Source organism: Bombina bombina, chromosome 6, assembly GCF_027579735.1.
Source record: "Bombina bombina isolate aBomBom1 chromosome 6, aBomBom1.pri, whole genome shotgun sequence".
NCBI lineage: Eukaryota > Metazoa > Chordata > Amphibia > Anura > Bombinatoridae > Bombina > Bombina bombina.
The window spans coordinates 681630751-681651147 of record NC_069504.1 but is presented as its reverse complement, the minus strand read 5'-3'; the positions used below and the strand labels follow the sequence as shown (position 1 = coordinate 681651147).

The 20397-nt window shown below is 40.0% G+C and overlaps 1 protein-coding gene across 5 annotated transcripts in view; it reads right to left on the bottom strand.

Moving 5' to 3' along the window:
• Positions 1–20397, bottom strand: part of TET3 (tet methylcytosine dioxygenase 3) — a 206418-nt gene that overhangs the window by 78552 nt on the left and 107469 nt on the right. For all 5 annotated transcript variants that reach the window (XM_053717757.1, XM_053717755.1, XM_053717758.1 and 2 more), the window contains one exon: positions 9831–12336. In XM_053717757.1, coding sequence (XP_053573732.1) covers positions 9831–12336 — 2506 coding nt within the window. The remainder of the gene's footprint in view (positions 1–9830; positions 12337–20397) is intronic.

The window sequence follows — 20397 nt, the reverse complement described above, 5'->3', positions numbered from 1 at the left end:
TTATATTCAGGTCATCTTCTCAGACCTGCTATTTCTTTGGCTGATGTTGCGGCTGCATCAACTTTCTGGTTGGAAAATTTAGCGCAACATGAATTGGATTCTGACATATGTAGCATTATTCGCTTACTGCAACATGCTAATCATTTTATTTGTGATGCCATTTTTTATATTATCAAAATTGATGTTAGATCCATGTCTTTAGCTATATTAGCTAGAAGAGCTTTGTGGCTTAAGTCTTGGAATGCTGATATGACATCTAAATCTAGATTACTATCTCTTTCTTTCCAAGGTAATAATTTATTTGGTTCTCAGTTGGATTCTATTATTTCAACTATCACTGGGGGAAAAGGAGTTTTTTGCCTCAGGATAAAAAACCTAAGGGTAAATCTAAGGCTTCTAATCGTTTTCGTTCCTTTCGTCAGAATAAGGAACAAAAACTCAATCCTCCCCCCAAGGAATCTGCTTCCAATTGGAAGCCTTCCTCAAATTGGAATAAATCCAAGCCATTTAGGAAACCAAAGTCTGCCCCTAAGTCCGCATGAAGGTGCGGCCCTCATTCCAGCTCAGCTGGTAGGGGGCAGATTAAGGTTTTTCAAGGATTTTTGGATAAAATCTGTCCAAAATCATTGGATTCAGAGCATTGTCTCTCAAGGGTATCGAATAGGATTCAGAGTAAGACCTCCTGTGAGAAGATTTTTTCTCTCACGCATCCCTGTAAATCCAGTAAAAACTCAGGCTTTTCTGAAGTGTGTTTCAGACCTGGAGTCTTCAGGGGTAATCATGCCAGTTCCTCCTCAGGAACAAGGTTTGGGGTTTTATTCAAACCTATTCATTGTACCAAAGAAAGAAAATTTATTCAGACCTGTTCTGGATCTAAAAATTTTGAATTGTTATGTAAGAGTACCAACTTTCAAGATGGTGACTATAAGGACTATTCTGCCTTATGTTCATCAAGGACATTATATGTCCACAATAGACTTGCAGGATGCATACCTTCATATTCCGATTCATCCAGAACACTTTCAGTTTCTGAGATTCTCTTTTCTAGACAAGCATTACCAATTTGTTGCTCTTCCATTTGGCCTAGCAACAGCTCCAAAGGTTCTGGGTGCCCTACTATCTGTAATCAGAGAACAGGGTATTGCGGTGTTTCCTTATTTGGATGATATCTTGGCACTAGCTCAGTCTTTACGTACTGCAGAATCTCAGACAAATCAACTAGTATTGTTTCTTCGGAAACATGGTTGGAGGCAAACTGAGCCTCCAAATCTCAATGAGATCTGTGATGTGATAAATCACTTCGCTACTATGGAGAGAGATGTCGCCGGTGAAAGCGGCACCCTGGACTCTTACTGGGAGACGTGGTCTGACTGGTGTGAACTCCGATGAGTGAGTTCCACCAACAGTGCGATCTACCCCTGAAATGGGAGGAGAGAGTTCATGCAGTCTCCCCCCCGTTCCGCTCCCTCTCCTCTCACCCCCTTCCCCCCCCTTTTTTTTTTTCTTCTTCCTCTTCATTCTTATTTCTTCTCTTTATCTCCTTCTTTACCCCCCATATGGGGGAGATGTGTATAACCCCTATTTATCAAGTTGTCTGGAAAATTTGTACGTGGGCCCTGTTGGCTCACTTTCTATTCACCCTTCTCCTAGGGCCAAATAATGCCCGATACCTGATTTTTCTTTGCTTCCAATATTGGCTACTATGTGAATATACACTGTTGACACACCAATTTTACTATTTCTGATTATATCAAGACGTGAGAGGTATGTCTCTGTTAACCATGCATAGTGTTATATTTTGTTATAAGATATGCCTTGTTCTAATGCTACTCTAATATTACTGTACGGTGAATTTCTATTTAATAAAGAAAAATATTTATATATAAAAAGAATATATATATATAAAGGGAAAAGAAAACAAATATAGTGTAAAAAAACAAACAAAAAAAAACATGGTTGGAGGATCAATTTACCAAAAAGTTTCTTGATTCCTCAGACAAGGGTCACCTTTTTAGGCTTCCAGATAGATTCAGTGTCCATGACTCTGTCTCTAACAGACAAGAGACGTTTAAAATTGGTCGCAGCATGCTGGCACCTTCAGTCTCAGTCATTCCCTTCAGTGGCTATGTGCATGGAAGTTTTAGGTCTCATGACTGCAGCATCGAACGTGATCCCCTTTGCTCGTTTTCACATGAGACCTCTTCAGCTTTGTATGCTGAATCAATGGTGCAGGGATTATACAAAGATATCACAATTAATATCCTCGATTCCCAATGTACGACACTCTCGGACATGGTGTATAGATCACCATCGTTTGGTTCAAGGGGCTTCTTTTGTTCGGCCAACCTGGACTGTGATCTCAACAGATGCAAGTCTTTCAGGTTGGGGAGCTGTTTGGGGATCCTCTGACAGCACAAGGGGTTTGGAAATCTAAAGAGGCGAGATTACCAATAAATATTTTAGAACTCCGTGCAATTCTCAGGGCTCTTCAGTTCTGGCCTCTGCTAAAGAGAGAACCGTTCATTTGTTTTCAGACAGACAATATCACAACTGTGGCTTATGTCAATCATCAGGGTGAGACTCACAGTCCCCAAGCTATGAAAGAAGTATCTTGGATACTTGCTTGGGCGGAATCCAGCTCCTGTCTAATCTCTGCGGTGCATATCCCAGGTGTAGACAATTGGGAGGCGGATTATCTCAGGCGCCAGACTTTACATCCAGGGGAGTGGTCTCTCCATCCAGATGTGTTTTCTCAGATTGTTCAGATGTGGGGTCTTCCAGAGATAGATCTCATGGCCTCTCATCTAAACAAGAAACTTCCCAGATATCTATCCAGGTCCAGGGATGTTCAGGTGGAAGCAGTGGATGCGTTGACACTTGCTTGGTGTTATCATCCTGCTTACGTCTTCCCGCCTCTAGTTCTCCTTCCAAGGGTGATCTCCAAAATCATCATGGAACAGTCTTTTGTGTTGCTGGTGGCTGCAGCATGGCCACACAGGTTTTGGTATGCAGATCTGGTTCGGATGTCCAGTTGCCCGCTTTGGCCACTTCCGTTACGGCCGGACCTACTATCTCAAGGTCCGTTTTTCCATCAGGATCTCAAATCATTAAATTTGAAGGTATGGAAATTGAACGCTTAGTTCTAAGTCATAGAGGTTTCTCTGACTCAGTGATTAATACTATGTTACAAGCTCGTAAATCTGTTTCTAGAAAGATTTATTATAGAGTTTGGAAGACTTACATATCATAGTGTTCTCATAAATTCTCCTGGCATTCTTTTAGAATTCCTAGAATTTTACAGTTTCTTCAGGATGGTTTGGATAAGGGTTTGTCTGCAAGTTCCTTGAAGGGACAAATCTCTGCTCTTTCTGTTTTATTTCACAGAAAGATTGCTATACTTCCTGATATTCACTGTTTTGTACAGGCTTTAGTTCGTATTAAGCCTGTCATTAAGTCAATTTCTCCTCCTTGGAGTCTTAATTTGGTTCTGAAGGCTTTACAGGCTCCTCCATTTGAACCTATGCATTCTTTGGACATTAAACTACTTTCTTGGAAAGTGTTATTTCTTTTGGCCATCTCTTCTGCTAGAAGAGTTTCTGAGCTATCTGCTCTTTCTTGTGAGTCTACTTTTCTGATTTTTCATCAGGATAAGGCAGTTTTGCGGACTTCTTTTTAATTTTTACCTAAAGTTGTGAATTCTAACAACATTAGTAGAGAAATTGTTGTTCCTTCCTTATGTCCTAATCCTAAGAATTCTTTGGAGAGATCCTTACATTCTTTGGATGTGGTAAGAGCTTTGAAATATTATGTGGAAGCTACTAAAAATTTCAGGAAGACTTCCAGTCTATTTGTTTTATTTTCTGGTCCTAGGAAAGGTCAGAAGGCTTCTGCTATTTCCTTGGCTTCTTGGTTGAAACTTTTGATTCATCAAGCTTATTTGGAGTCGGGTCAGGCCCCGCCTCAGAGAATTACAGCTCATTCTACTAGATCAGTCTCCACTTCGTGGGCTTTTAAGAATGAAGCTTCAGTTGATCAGATTTGCAAAGCGGCAACTTGGTCCTCTTTGCATACATTTACTAAATTCTACTGTTTTGATGTATTTGCTTCTTCGGAAGCAGTTTTTGGTAGAAAAGTTCTTCAGGCAGCTGTTTCAGTTTTTTTCTTTCAAAATGAAAATAAACTTATTTTTTTGGGTTGTGGATTAATTTTTTTCAGCAGAATATGGCTGTTTTTATTTTTATTCCCTCCCTCTCTAGTGACTCTTGAGTGGAAGATCCACATCTTGGGAATTGATATCCCATATGTCACTAGCTCATGGACTCTTGCCAATTACATGAAAGAAAACATAATTTATGTAAGAACTTACCTGATAAATTCATTTCTTTCATATTGGCAAGAGTCCATGAGGCCCACCCTTTTTATGGTGGTTATGATTTTTTGTATAAAGCACAATTATTTCCAAATTTCCTTTGTTGCTTGGCTATTCGTTAAACTGAATTGTGGGTGTTGTGAGGGATGTATTTATAGGTATTTTGAGGTTTGGGTAACTTTGCCCCTCCTGGTAGGATTGTATATCCTATATGTCACTAGCTCATGGACTATTGCCAATATGAAAGAAATGAATTCATCAGGTAAGTTCTTACATAAATTATGTTTTTCATATGCGAGTGGGGGGGGGTGTCTGTTATTTCCCACTTGCAGTGGGTGTTCCAGCTACCTTTTAACATAGCTATACTATGCCTTTAGTTCCTACTAATATTCACTGGCTTATTAGGACAACTCCCACAGCTGTATCAGTGGAGAGAGTCACACCTCTGCACGCCTCAAGAGGGGTGTTACACAGAACAGGACAATGATTTTTATTAGAACGAATACATTTTTTAAAATAACTACAATGTCCCTTTAATGGAAATTCAGACATTAACCCTCTCCCCCATAAACTGTATTTGGCCTAATATATACCACTGTCAGTTATTTTATGTTTCCACATGAAACCAGTTTCATTTTTCTATTTTCATTAAAGGGACATTTTTTTTTTTATTTTAAAGATTTTATTGTGCACAACAATGACAGAATAAAAAAAAAAACAGAACACAAGGAGAGAAATACATAAAAATAATTATGCAAAAAACAAAACCTTAAGCCAACGCTAATTTGGGGACATAAAACCCAAAATGAAATGCACATGAAGGTATTTCAACTTTAAAAACAAGCATTTTTGCAATACACATGCATTACCAAAAATGCTTCTTGTAAAAGTTATCAATGTTTCAGTGACGGCTTTAATTGTGCATGGAACATACTTACATATGCCCATACATCCTCATTTAAACACTGTGCCTGTTCAGAGAGAGTCTGTTGGCATTTATTCATCGGTAATGACACAATGAATGCTCTCTGAGCAGGCACAGTATTTGAATGCAGTTGATCAGGTCATGTACATATGCTGTGTGAATAAAAAGCGATCACTGTAACAGTCATAACTTTTACTAGAAGCATTTATACGTGTATTACAAAAAAAATGATGTACATTTTAATTTTGAGTTTTATACCCCTTTAAGAAGAAAATTATATATTTTTCAGCGTGCATTTGATTAGCATTAATGTAATGTATACATGTATTTGTGGACAGTGTACCTTCATTACCCAGAGGTTGGACCTCAAGACCTACATAAAAAGAATGAGTATGAAACAACAATGAACAGGATGGGAAGTAGCAGCGGAAACGATGAATAACAGACAAGTGCTATATCAACTAAAGAGGCGCCCTGGTAACATGAGTCTGCAACCCCTCACTGGGACTAGGATACTCCCATATTAAAGGGACACTGAACCCAGTTTTTTTCTTTTGTGATTCAGATAGAGCATGGAATTTTAAGCAACGTTCTAATTTACTCTATTATCAAATTTTCATCATTCTTTTGGTATCTTTATTTGAAAAGCAATAATGTAAGTTTAGATGCCGGCCTATTTTTGGTGAACAACCTGGGTTGTTCTTGCTGATTGGTGGATAAATTCACCCACCAATAAACAAGTGCTGTCCAATGTTTAGATGCCTTCTTTTTCAAATAAAGATAGCAAGAGAACGAAGAAACATTGATAATAGGAGTAAATTAGAAAGTTGCTTAAAATTGCATGCTCTATCTGAATTACGAAGGAAAAAAATTGGGTTCAGTGTCCCTTTAAGGCAAATACAATTCTAATGTAGCTGAAGGAGGTTGTGGGCGTCGGCTCTAGATATGGAAGTCAGTATTTAGGTTTTTCATTTCCAGCATTGGAATGTCAATTACAAATAGACTGCACGCCAGAACAACTTACTTTTATTCTCCATAAGACTATACAAGCCCAAGCCTTAAAGGGACAGTTTCCCCTTAATGACTTGTTATAACTGCTGCAGAGTAAACAACTTACGGGAAATTGTTCCTTTAGGTTTATTGTATATAAAATAGCTGTTTTTGTTATTCAGACACAACCCAGTAAAATGGGCTGAACTTGTAAGGACAAAGCAACAAGGAAGAGGCGCCAATGGTGCCTCTATCCTTTGCTTGCACTTTTTGAACTTGTAAGGAGATCAGACCACCTTATATTATCACTTTCTACACACAAAAATGTTTCCTTATCTCTAGTCCAATACTTGAAGAAAAGAACTGAACATTTTAGTGCATATTACTTCTGACACACACTGGGAGTGTAATTTCTTCTGCTGGCTCTTGTTTATATAGCTTTTGTAAAGGAATACTAAAATGGACATAAAACCCCAAACATTTCTTTCATGAATTAGATAATACATACCATTTTAAACAACTTTCAAATTTACTTCTATTATCATTTTTTCTTCATTTTCTTGTTATCCTTTGTTGAAAAGCAGGAAGGTAAGCTCATTAGTGTGCACGTGTCTGCAGCATTATATGGCAGCAGTTTTGCAACAATGTTCTACATAAGCAAGAGCACTAGATGGCAGCACTGTTTCCTGTCACGTAATGCTTCAGGCATGTGCCTGCTACCTACCTAGGTATCTCTTCAACAAAGAACAACAAGAGAACGAAGCAAATTAGATAATAGAGAATACAATTTTAAAAAAAGCTTCTAATTTACTTCTATCAGAATAATGAAAGAATAATTTTGGGTTCCATGTCCCTTTAAGTATTGAGATTTTCAGTGTAGGACCCACATTATGTCTCAACCGATGAAGATCACCTTCCTCTATAAACATGTACTGCTAGGAACGATTGTCAACTAATGGTGGTGCTTTACACCTTAGGTCTGATACAGCTTAGAAGGTTTTATGTATAATTTTAATCCAAGCAATTTAATATATTCTAACAAATTGTGTTTTCATGGCAGCGGCGTAAAGGCTGTATACTGGTCACATAAACCAGGATTGACATGAAAGGCAAGACAATCAGAACATGGCCTACACCAACTGGAGGGCTTGCGGCAAGCCCGTGAGTAGATCCCCAGTACACAGGAGTGTTGTATGAGCAGGATGGTAACTAGATTAGGGTTAACAACATTCAGACAGCACTGTTCCCCTTCTCCTGCTTGTGATGTTATCCTATGAACTGCTAGTATTTTATGGATCTTTCCTTGGACTGGTTCACTGCTGCTTGCTTCCGGTACTGGGGAGGATTTCAAAGCTCAGATTAGGATCTGCTGACTGGTATCAACTTGTGCGCTGGTCAGAAATTATTGAATAATTTATTAGTATAAAGAACAAGTCTGAGTTTTTTAATGAATAATAACGTTTGATAGATAGTGTCAGTGTATGTATTAAGACTTAAACATTACCAAAAGTGACCAGTCTCTGTCTAATAACAGAGAATAAAATAGATACACCTGAAAGTCTCCAGTAGAAATAATTGTTCAGAAGCGATCTCACAGAAGTTGACCTGTGAGTAGGTAGAATTAAATATGTAATTCTAACAATATTTGAAATATTTCTTTATTTCAAGGGACGCTAAACCCCCAACAAATTTCTTTCATGATTCAGACAGAGCATGCAATTCTAAGCAACTTTCTAATCATGAAAGAAAAAAAAATTGGGTTTAGTATCCCTTTAACAAACTACATTATATTAAAATTATCATGATCTGAACAGTACTGAACAACTGCAGTATTTGGCTTAATTTTCCTTAGACTGTTGTTAAAAGTTGTGTTGTCATTCTAAAGTATAACAGAGGAAAGGTTAAATAGGCCACTTAAACATAAATAATAGTGTTAGATTTTTGTGTATCATTTGAAAAAGTTTAACAATATAACTTGTGTAATTGAAAGATGAGTCATTACTGTTCTAGTAAAAAAAAAAAGAAACGTGTGTTTACATGATTCTTGCTAGGGTTTCTAAAAACGACTCCAATGCCTTTCTGTACAGTTATAGTGCTTGCGCTCACAAAGCGCAATAATGAACCACTGACAAATTGATCATGTAATTAAAGCGTTAGCAGTAAGTCTTGGGTGAGAATGCCAAACACTTTAGTTATGTTTTAGAAGAAGTGTTTCTCATTAATAGGATCAAAAGATTTACAGGGTAACCAATTTTCCTTATATAACCCGTACAATAATCGGTTATCTTAAACTGTAATCCGGTAGTGTGGACTTCTATGAGAAGTGAGTGTCTGCATATCGCTCAGCAAAGATGATACTTACAGAGGAGTGTCTGGTTGTCACATGTCACACAACTACCAAAACTAACAAATCTTACTTAAAGGGACAGTCAACACCAAAATTGTTTTTTGTTTTAAAAGATAGATAATGCCTTTACTACACATTCCCAAGCTTTGCACAACCAACATTATTATATTAATATACTTTATAACATTTAAACCTCTAAATTTCTATGCCCTCACATGCTTTTTTTTTTATTAGCTTTTCACAACATGAGACTGCTAGTTCATGTAGGCCGTATAGAAAACATTGTGATCATGCCCATGGGTTATGGAGGACACTGCACTAATTGGCTAAAATGCAAGTCAATAGATAATAAATAGCCATGTGATCAGGGGGCTGTCATAAGATGATTAGATACAAGGTAATCACAGAGCTTAAAAGTATATTAATATAACCATGTTGGCTGTGCAAAACTGGGGAATGGGTAATAAAGGGATTATCTAACACTTTTGGAGTTGAATGTCTGTTTAAAAAGTAAAGTTTAGGCTTACTTAAAGGGCCACTGTAAGTAAATATTTTCTATGCCTGTTACTAACTAACTACCCCAAATACGCTTTTTATCAATAGCATTTCATTAACATATCTCTACCGTATATCAGAAATCTTGTCTGCAAATTTAATTGTTTTCCAAACCCACTCCGTGGGTATCCTTTGCTCTGTACCAATCCGTTTACAATACCTAGGTTTCAAAATGGCGCTTTAAACACAAAGTTATTGGTTTAAGTATTTTGAACACACAGTGCTGAAAATAGTGGGCAGGATAACGTGACATCATCGGCGACTAAAAGCTAAAACTTTTAGAACGTTATGAAACTTTGTTTTGGAGAAAATATAGGTCAGTAGGTTTTAATTAATGTTTATTAACTTTAATATGTTAGTTGTTTAGCTTAAAATTATAACAGAAAGTAATCCTTTAAATTAGATGAGTAAAAATACACTCTGATATGTGTTAGGGGATATTACCAGGATCATGCTATTGTCACCCCACAAACATATCCATTGTACAGTATTGTTTCTTACTGGATTTATAAGGCATACAAGTGTATTTCAGAACTTTATCACATAACCAGCCAGGAAGGAGTTTCTTAGACTGTAACCTGCAAAATGTGATTATTGATATGATACAGAGTAGTCTAAACACCTTAAAAAGGAGACTAACTTACCCACACAGGTGCATGTTGGAAATTCTGCTTGTGCCCTTTTTGCTGGGGTGTCCAACAAACTTTTGGTTGGAGAATCCAGATATTTCAAAGGAGATTCCAAAAATCCACTAAGAGTGGGATTGAAAGGCAACTCGCTTTTTGTAGGAGTTTCATCAAGGTGGTTTTCCTCTGAGTAGAAGCAAGTAGTGGATACCACTGTTATAGCACCAGAAGATTCAATTTTGATTTGCTTTGGAGATCTTGCTGAGAAAAGGTTCTCAAAATTCTGTAAGATCTCTTGTGAAGCAGAGGTGTTTGAAAGTGCAGAATTGGAATGGTTAGCCAGAGGTGCCATATTTTCAGCTGGTAAGGTATGGGAAGGGGAGTGCAATTTAACTTGTGAATCTACTGGGGTTTTTGGAGGAACTTCACCATTCTGAGAAGGAATCACAGACGTTGGGAATGAGAAATCATCCCCAAACTCAGCTTCAAATTGTCTGATTAAATCTTCAAACTTATCATCAATGGAACTGAGGTCATTTTGGACAGGAATCTGGTTGGCATTAGTTCGCTCACTGGTGGAGTCACCTTGCCCAGAGCTAGAGCTAGTATCATCTGTGGAAGGTGTGGGACAAATGTGAGTTTGAGGAATACAAAGTGCTAGGTCACTGGCTTGTCCAGTGTTAGACTGACTTACAGAGCACATTTCCTGAGTGTTTACAGTCTGTCTTTTATCTACATTTGCCTGTAATACAGTCTGTTGTAAGGACTGTGGTGTAAGCAGCATTGGTTTTATGTAATTGGGAAGAGACTGATCAACTACCATTTCTTTAACATGGTTCTCTACACTTGCAGGTCGACGCAACCCTTCCAGGCTAATCTGGTTAACCGGTAAAAAGACAGCACTGGCATCTTTTTGCCTAGGTTTTTTTATTTGCACTTGTTTTTTCTGGGGTTTAGGTTTTGGCTCTCCCTGTTTTTGTGAAGGTGACTGTACCCGTTTCTTCCTCTCTTTTATGGGCTTCTCCTGTTTTAGAGGTGGAATTTGTTGAGTGTTAGGGACCCACCAGTCTGGTTGTTCTTTTGCCTGCATGTTATTATCAAGAAAGAGATTTCTTTTGTGGTGGAGATGTTGCTGTAGTGCAGCTTGAGTATTCTGGTGTATATCCGATTCTTGAAAAACCTGTGACAGCTGATGATTGGGTGATATCTTATAAAGCCCTGGTTCTTTCTTTATGGAGTTAACAGAGTTTTGTTTGGACTTCACATTTTTTATTCTGTTGGGTAATGCCTCTGGTCCTTTGAACACAGACTTTATATAATCATCTGCATTTCCAATCAACTGTTTTAATCCTGTCATGGGATCAGATGGTGACTTTAAGTGTTCTGAATTTGGAACCCATTGCTCTAGAAATTCTGTTTTTTGAGGAGTGGGCGTCTGGTGTGACAGCAAAGTGGAAGAGTCTTGAGAGATGTTATCTGGAATGTATTGTCTTTCTTGGCCATTAGGATTATTATGCTGTTCCCATGAATTTTGATTAGCTGATTGTGACACATGAAGTGCATTTTTGCCAGTGTATAGTTGAGACTGTGCATCCTGAAACAGTTCACTGCAGGCCATTGGCAATACCTCATTCCCCTTTGCAGAGGTGAAATGTGTTAACTGCTCATGGGGAACGAGTGGCTGTTGTAATGAGCTATTGGGACTTTCCTTATCCTCTTGTGGAAGTGCAGAGGACAGCTGTGTAAGAGCTTCAATAGCTATCGCCGTTTGCAGACTTATGTTCTTCTCCTTTGCAATACTCAGTGCATTTTGAGAAAAGGGTAAGGTGCCTAAAGGGCATTTTGCAATTTTATTTTCTAGGGCAAGCACCTGTTCTGCAGGGTAGTTATTCTCCATCAACTGTTGGTTTACCTGACTAGACGAATGATTAGCGCTGTCCGGATGACTCTTAATTGCAGTTTTGATTTTGTTTTCTAACCAGTCCAGGTAGTCAGGACACTCTGGACCATCACAGTTACAGTTGGGAGGCTTCATGCCATGCTTTGCCAGAGTCAAGGCTGCCTTTAATGTGTTCAAGTCTCCCGGGCATGATGGAGCTTTACTTTCTTGGTGGCCAGAGTTGGCCCTATTTGTCTCATAGTTAAACTGTTCATATAGCTGCATTGATAGCAATGAAGGAGTCCCCGATGCTGGTATACCATAAGAGGACATGGCCTCAGCCACAGCAGAGAATGCTACTAGGTTTTTGGCATCTTCTAAGTTCGAACTGTTGTTGTTAGCAGCAGTATGGTTATGAATAGAAGGGTTATCCCAGTTGAGTTTCTCGGATTCTTGTGGAGCAGATGCATTGCTTAACCACTGATTGGCTTCCATTAACAATCTATCTTCCAGACCCTCACAATCTTTATTCAACAGGGCCAAGTCACATTCCTGCTTCAACCTTCCTTCTTCAACATGGTTAACTGGGCCCGTTTCCATTTGGCCTGTGATGGGGCCATCAAATGGAACAATTTCGGAGTTATTCTGTGGAAAAAAAGAACAAAAAAATCAAGTATCAATATTACACGCCATCATCATTACCAACAACAAAGCATTTCGCCTGAGTGGGGAAGTTTATGGAACATTTTTTACACATTTACAAATAATTAATTTCAGGGGTTTCTAAATAATAGTCCACTCCTTTTTATATCATTCATTTCCGACAGACTTCCCTACATTTATTAAAATCCCCATACCAAACCTTAGCATACCATGCCCATAAAAAAAGACCATTTTGTGACACAAAAAGTTTACTATTTCACAACTCTGAAATGAAAACTTATGCGATACCAAGATATATTTTAAGCACCCACTTTATTTACTTGGAAATATTTATGTGAATTACTGAATTTTTATTCATTATGTGAAAATCAATTCTGGGCAAAACTAAACGTAATAAAAATCACAGTATTTTTTTATTGACTTGGAATCCTGAATCTTGAAAAATGTAGCTGACCGTGTCATCATGAAACAAGATTGGTTGGGGGCTTTTTTAGAGAAAGTAAATCAGCCAAGTCTACAAATGGCTTCTGAATTAAAAAGGATACAATTGGGTACATTTATGAAGCTGCATTTGCAATTTTTGGACTAGGTTGGCATAAGCAAGCCTGCTGCCACATATTTAAGAAGCAGAAACTGCTTCTTTTTTGTCTCTGCCACCTCAGAGGTGAAAGGATCAATCACACAGACACTCGTTCAGGAAGATTGACATTCCCTGCTCTAGCGCAATTGGTTGTGTAGGAGCTGGGGATAGCATTGCACAAGAATCCTCTTGTGCAATGATACATTTTTCTCTGAACATTGCAAGTGACGATTGCAGTCCATCAGCAAACCTGTCCGCCTGCAGGGATTGTAAACTTTGCCCAATGCTTTCACTCCCAGAATTCTTAGCTGTCACTAAAAACAATGATTAAAACCACTTTTATGATATTCCTTTACTTAATGAGAGATATTCTATTGCTACTATATTCTAATAAAGCTACAAGATGAGATTGAGTGTGGTGGGGAGGGTTTCTAAAAATGCTTTCAGTAAACCAACAGTGAAATTAAAGCGGTCAACTCAGACTAGTGCGGTTGGGAATACATAAAGTATGTGTCCTTCTGTAAAATCATCTCATTACTACTCTTCAGGTGATATTTATTAACTAATTTCCTGTGATAAACCACATTCTACATTTTGTTTGTGTAAAGTACAATAAAGCAAACAAAATGATAATCTATGTATTATTCATATGACTACCTCTGACAATTTTTTGTGGAAAAAAAAACCCAAACGATAATAAAAAATTTAAAAAAATGGCAACGTTTATGTTCTCAGGTCAAATTAAAAAAAATGCTGCACCCTTTCAGTGGCAAATCAATGCTAGTAGCATGTATATTTATATATCCTCAAATCACCACCTACAGCAGCATGCTATGTGACTACCCATTGGAGAACATACACTTAATGTTTTCTGGAGTATGCTAAATGCTTAAAGGGACAGTCAACACCAGAATTTTTGTTGTTTAAAAAGATAGATAATCCTTTAATTACCAATTCCCCAGTTTTGCATAACCAACACAGTTATAATTATACACGTTTTACCTCTGTAATTACCTTGTATCTAAGCCTCAGCAGACTGACCCCTTATTTCAGTTCTTTTGACAGACTTGCAGTTTACCCAATCAGAGCTGTCTCCATGGTAAATTCACGTGCATGAGCTCAATGCTATTTATATGAAACACATGAACTAATGCCCTCTAGTGGTGAAAAACTATCAAAAGGCCTTCAAGGTCTAAGAAATTAGCATAGGAACCTCCATAGGTTTAGCTTTCAACTAAGAATACCAAGAGAACAAAGACAAATTGGTGATAAAAGTAAATTGGAAAGTTGTTTAAAATTACATGCCCTATCTGAATCATGAAATGTTTTTTGGACTTGACTGTCCCTTTAACCCCTTAATGACAACTGACGTACCAGGTACGTCCTGCAAAAACTGTCAGTTAGTGACAATGGACGTACCTGGTACGTCAGTTGTCTAAGAGAGTGCTGGAAGCGATCGCAATCACTTCCAGCAGCTCTCAAGGTATTGCAGTGATGCCTCGATATTGAGGCATCCTGCAATACCCTTTAAAAAGCATCCGATGCAGAGAGAGCCACTCTGTGGCCCTCTCTGCACCGGTAGTGGTGGTGCCGTTCGTTGGTGGGTGGGAGCTTACAAGGGAGGCGGGTGGGCGGCCCATCGCTACCCGGCATCCGGTTCCTGCAAGTGCATGCCGGATGCTGGGAGCGTGCGGAAGGGGGGGGCCTGCAGGGGCGTGCGTGCGTGCGTGCGCGCGCAGCAACCACTGCCACCAATGAGTACTGTTAAGAGGGAGGGGGGCAGAAAAAGGTAATAATAATAGGATCTGGTAGGGTTAGAGGATGGGGGTATGGGGGGGGCAGCTACACTACAGAAAAAGCTGTAAATAAAATAAAATAAAAAAAAAAAACACAAAAAACCCTTTATTTTTTGGGGAAAACTGGGTACTGGCAGACAGCTGCCAGTACCCAAGATGGTGGCAAATAGGTAGGTGGGGAGGATTAGAGAGCTGTTTGGGGGGGATCAGGGAGGTTGGGGGCTAAGGCAGGGGTCCATCACAGCTGAATAATTTTTTAAAAAAAATAAAAAACACCTTTTATTTTAGTACTTGCAGACTTTCTGCCAGTACTTAAGATGGCGGGGACAATTGTGGGGTGGGGGAGAGAAGAGAGCTGTTTTGGAGGGATCAGGGGGTGGGATGTGTCAGGTGGGAGGCTAATCTCTACACTAAAGCTAAAATTAACCCTGCAAGCTCTCTACAAGCTATCTAATTAACCCCTTCACTGCTGGGCATAATACAAGTGTGGTGCGCAGCAGCATTTAGCGGCCTCCTAATTGCCAAAAAGCAACACCAAAGCCATATATGTCTGCTATTTCTGAACAAAGGAGATCCCAGAGAAGCATTTACAACCATTTGTGCCATAATTGCACAAGCTGTTTGTAAATAATTTCAGTGAGAAACCTAAAATTGTGAAAAATGTAACTTTTTTTTTTATTATTTGCTCGCATTTGGCGGTGAAATGGTGACCTGAAATATACCAAAATGGGCCTAGATCAATACTTTGGGTTGTCTACTCCACTAAAGCTAAAATTAACCCTTCAAGGTCCCTATAAGCGCCCTAATTAACCCCTTCACTGCTGGGCATAATACATGTGTGGTGCACAGCGGCATTTAGTGGCCTTCTAATTACCAAAAAGCAATGCCAAAGCCATATATGTCTGCTATTTCTGAACAAAGGGGATCCCAGAGAAGCATTTAAAACCATTTGTGCCATAATTGCACAAACTGTTTGTAAATAATTTCAGTGAGAAACCTAAATTTTGTGACAAAATTTGTGAAAAAGTGAACGTTTTTTTTTTTATTTGCTCGCATTTGGCAGTGAAATGGTGGCATGAAATATACCAAAATGGGCATAAATCAATACTTTGGGTTGTCTTCTAAAAAAATATATATACATGTCAAGGGATATTCAGAGATTCCGGACAGATATCAGCGTTCCAATGTAACTAGTGCTAATTTGGAAAAAAACATAATTTATGCTTACCTGATAAATTCCTTTCTTCTGTAGTGTGATCAGTCCACGGGTCATCATTACTTCTGGGATATTACTCCTCCCCAACAGGAAGTGCAAGAGGATTCACCCAGCAGAGTTGCATATAGCCCCTCCCCTCTACGTCACCCCCAGTCATTCGACCAAGGACCAACGAGAAAGGAGGAACCAAGGGTGTAGTGGTGACTGGAGTATAATTTAAAAATAATTACCTGCCTTAAAAAAAACAGGGCGGGCCGTGGACTGATCACACTACAGAAGAAAGGAATTTATCAGGTAAGCATAAATTATGTTTTCTTCTGTTAAGTGTGATCAGTCCACGGGTCATCATTACTTCTGGGATACCAATACCAAAGCAAAAGTACACGGATGACGGGAGGGATAGGCAGGCTCTTTTATACAGAAGGAACCACTGCCTGAAGAACCTTTCTCCCAAAAATAGCCTCCGAGGAAGCAAATGTGTCAAATTTGTAAAATTTGGAAAAAGTATGAAGCGAAGACCAAGTTGCAGCCTTGCAAATCTGTTCAACAGAGGCCTCATTCTTAAAGGCCCAAGTGGAAGCCACAGCTCTAGTGGAATGAGCTGTAATTCTTTCAGGAGGTTGCTGTCCAGCAGTCTCATAGGCTAAACGTATTATGCTACGAAGCCAAAAAGAGAGAGAGGTAGCAGAAGCTTTTTGACCTCTCCTCTGACCAGAGTAAACGACAAACAGGGAAGACGTCTGTCGAAATTCTTTAGTTGCCTGTAAGTAAAATTTTAGGGCACGAACTACATCCAGATTGTGCAGAAGACGTTCCTTCTTTGAAGAAGGATTTGGACACAAAGATGGAACAACAATCTCCTGATTGATATTCCTGTTAGTGACTACCTTGGGTAAGAACCCAGGTTTAGTACGCAGAACTACCTTATCCGAATGAAAAATCAAATAAGGAGAATCACAATGTAAGGCTGATAATTCAGAGACTCTTCGAGCCGATGAAATAGCCATTAAAAATAGAACTTTCCAAGATAACAACTTTATATCAATGGAATGGAGGGGTTCAAACGGAACGCCCTGTAAAACGTTAAGAACAAGATTTAAACTCCATGGTGGAGCAACAGTCTTAAACACAGGCTTAATCCTCGCTAAAGCCTGACAAAAAGCCTGAACGTCTGGCACTTCTGACAGACGTTTGTGTAACAGAATAGACAGAGCTGAGATCTGTCCCTTTAATGAACTAGCAGATAAACCCTTTTCTAAACCTTCTTGTAGAAAAGACAATATCCTAGGAATCCTAACCGTACTCCAAGAGTAACCTTTGGATTCACACCAATATAGGTATTTACGCCATATTTTATGGTAAATCTTTCTGGTAACAGGCTTCCTGGCCTGTATTAAGGTGTCAATAACTGACTCAGAAAACCCACGTCTTGATAAAATCAAACGTTCAATTTCCAAGCAGTCAGCTTCAGAGAAGTTAGATTTTGATGTTTGAAAGGACCCTGTATCAGGAGGTCCTGTTTCAGAGGTAGAGACCAAGGTGGACAGGATGACATGTCCACCAGGTCTGCATACCAAGTCCTGCGTGGCTATGCAGGTGCTATCAGAATCACTGATGCTCTCTCCTGTTTGATTCTGGCAATCAATCGAGGAAGCATCGGGAAGGGTGGAAACACATAAGCCATCCTGAAGTCCCAAGGTGCCGTCAGGGCATCTATTAGGACTGCTCCTGGATCCCTGGATCTGGACCCCGACCGAGGAAGCTTGGCGTTCTGTCGAGACGCCATGAGATCTATCTCTGGCTTGCCCCAACGTCGAAGTATTTGGGCAAAGACCTCCGGATGAAGTTCCCATTCCCCCGGATGAAAAGTCTGACGACTTAAGAAATCCGCCTCCCAATTCTCCACTCCCGGGATGTGGATTGCTGACAGGTGGCAAGAGTGAGACTCTGCCCAGCGAATTATCTTTGATACTTCCATCATTGCTAGGGAGCTCCTTGTCCCTCCCTGATGGTTGATGTAAGCTACAGTCGTGATGTTGTCCGACTGAAACCTGATGAACCCCCGAGTTGTCAACTGGGGCCAAGCCAGGAGGGCATTGAGAACTGCTCTCAATTCCAGAATGTTTATTGGCATTAGACTCTCCTCCCGACTCCAATGTCCCTGAGCCTTCAGAGAATTCCAGACGGCACCCCAACCTAGAAGGCTGGCGTCTGTTGTTACAATTGTCCAGTCTGGTCTGCTGAATGGCATCCCCCTGGACAGATGTGGCCGAGAAAGCCACCATAGAAGAGAATTTCTGGTCTCTTGATCCAGATTCAGAGAAGGGGACAAGTCTGAGTAATCCCCATTCCACTGACTTAGCATGCACAATTGCAGTGGTCTGAGGTGTAAGCGAGCAAATGGCACTATGTCCATTGCTGCTACCATTAGGCCGATTACCTCCATGCATTGAGCCACCGATGGGTGTTGAATGGAATGAAGGGTGCGGCAAGCACTTTGAAGTCTTGTTAACCTGTCTTCTGTCAGGTAAATCTTCATTTCTACAGAATCTATAAGAGTCCCCAGGAAGGGAACTCTTGTAAGTGGAACGAGCGAACTTTTCTTTTCGTTCACCTTCCATCCATGTGACCTTAGAAATGCCAGTACTAACTCTGTATGAGACTTGGCAGTTTGAAAGCTTGAAGCTTGTATCAGAATGTCGTCTAGGTAAGGAGCTACCGAAATTCCCCGCGGTCTTAGTACCGCCAGAAGAGCACCTAGAACCTTTGTGAAGATTCTTGGAGCTGTAGCCAATCCGAATGGAAGAGCCACAAACTGGTAATGCCTGTCTAGAAAGGCAAACCTTAGATACCGGTAATGATCTTTGTGAATCGGTATGTGAAGGTAAGCGTCCTTTAAGTCCACTGTGGTCATGTACTGACCTTCTTGGATCATGGGTAAAATTGTCCGGATAGTCTCCATTTTGAATGATGGAACTCTTAGGAATTTGTTTAGGATCTTTAAATCCAGTATTGGTCTGAAAGTTCCCTCTTTTTTGGGAACCACAAACAGATTTGAGTAAAACCCTTGTCCCTGTTCCGACTGTGGAACTGGATGGATTACTCCCATTAACAATAGTTCTTGTATGCAGCGTAGAAACGCTTCTTTCTTTGTTTGGTTTGTCGACAACCTTGACAGATGAAATCTCTCTCTTGGAGGAGAGTGTTTGAAGTCCAGAAGGTATCCCTGAGATATTATCTCTAGCGCCCAGGGATCCTGGACATCTCTTGCCCAAGCCTGGGCGAAGAGAGAAAGTCTGCCCCCCACTAGATCCGATCCCGGATCGGGGGCCCTCAATTCATGCTGTTTTAGTGGCAGCTGCAGGCTTCCTGGCCTGCTTGCCCTTGTTCCAGGACTGGTTAGGTCTCCAGCCTTGTCTGTAGCGAGCACCAGATCCTTCTTGTTTTGGAGTAGTGGAAGATGATGCTGCTCCTGCTTTGAAATTCCGAAAGGAACGAAAATTAGACTGTCTAGCCTTAGGTTTGGCTTTGTCTTGAGGTAGGGCGTGGCCCTTACCTCCTGTAATGTCAGCGATAATTTCTTTCAAACCAGGCCCAAATAAGGTCTGTCCCTTGAAAGGTATATTAAGTAATTTGGACTTAGAAGTTACATCAGCTGACCAGGATTTTAGCCACAGTGCTCTGCGCGCTTGAATGGCGAATCCGGAATTCTTAGCCGTAAGTTTAATTAAATGTACTACGGCTTCCGAAATGAATGAATTAGATAGCTTAAGTACTCTAAGCCTGTCTGAAATGTCGTCCAGCGTAGCTGAACCAAGATTCTCTTCTAGAGACTCAATCCAGAATGCCGCTGCAGCCGTGATCGGCGCAATGCATGCAAGGGGTTGCAATATAAAACCTTGTTGAACAAACATTTTCTTAAGGTAACCCTCTAATTTTTTATCCATTGGATCTGAAAAGGCACAGCTATCCTCTACCGGGATAGTGGTACGTTTAGCTAAAGTAGAAACTGCTCCCTCCACCTTAGGGACCGTTTGCCATAAATCCCGTGTGGTGGTGTCTATTGGAAACATCTTTCTAAATATTGGAGGGGGTGAGAACGGCACACCGGGTCTATCCCACTCCTTAGTAATAATTTCAGTTAGTCTTTTAGGTATAGGAAAAACGTCAGTACTTGTTGGTACAGCAAAATATTTATCCAACCTACACATTTTCTCGGGTATTGCAACTGTGTTACAATCATTCAGGGCCGCTAACACCTCCCCTAGTAAAACACTGAGGTTTTCCAGCTTAAATTTAAAATTTGAAATATCTGAATCCAATCTGTTTGGATCAGAACCGTCAGCCGCAGAATGAAGCTCTCCGTCCTCATGTTCTGCAAGGTGTGACGCAGTATCTGACATGGCCCTAACATTATCAGCGCACTCTGTTCTCACTCCAGAGTGATCACG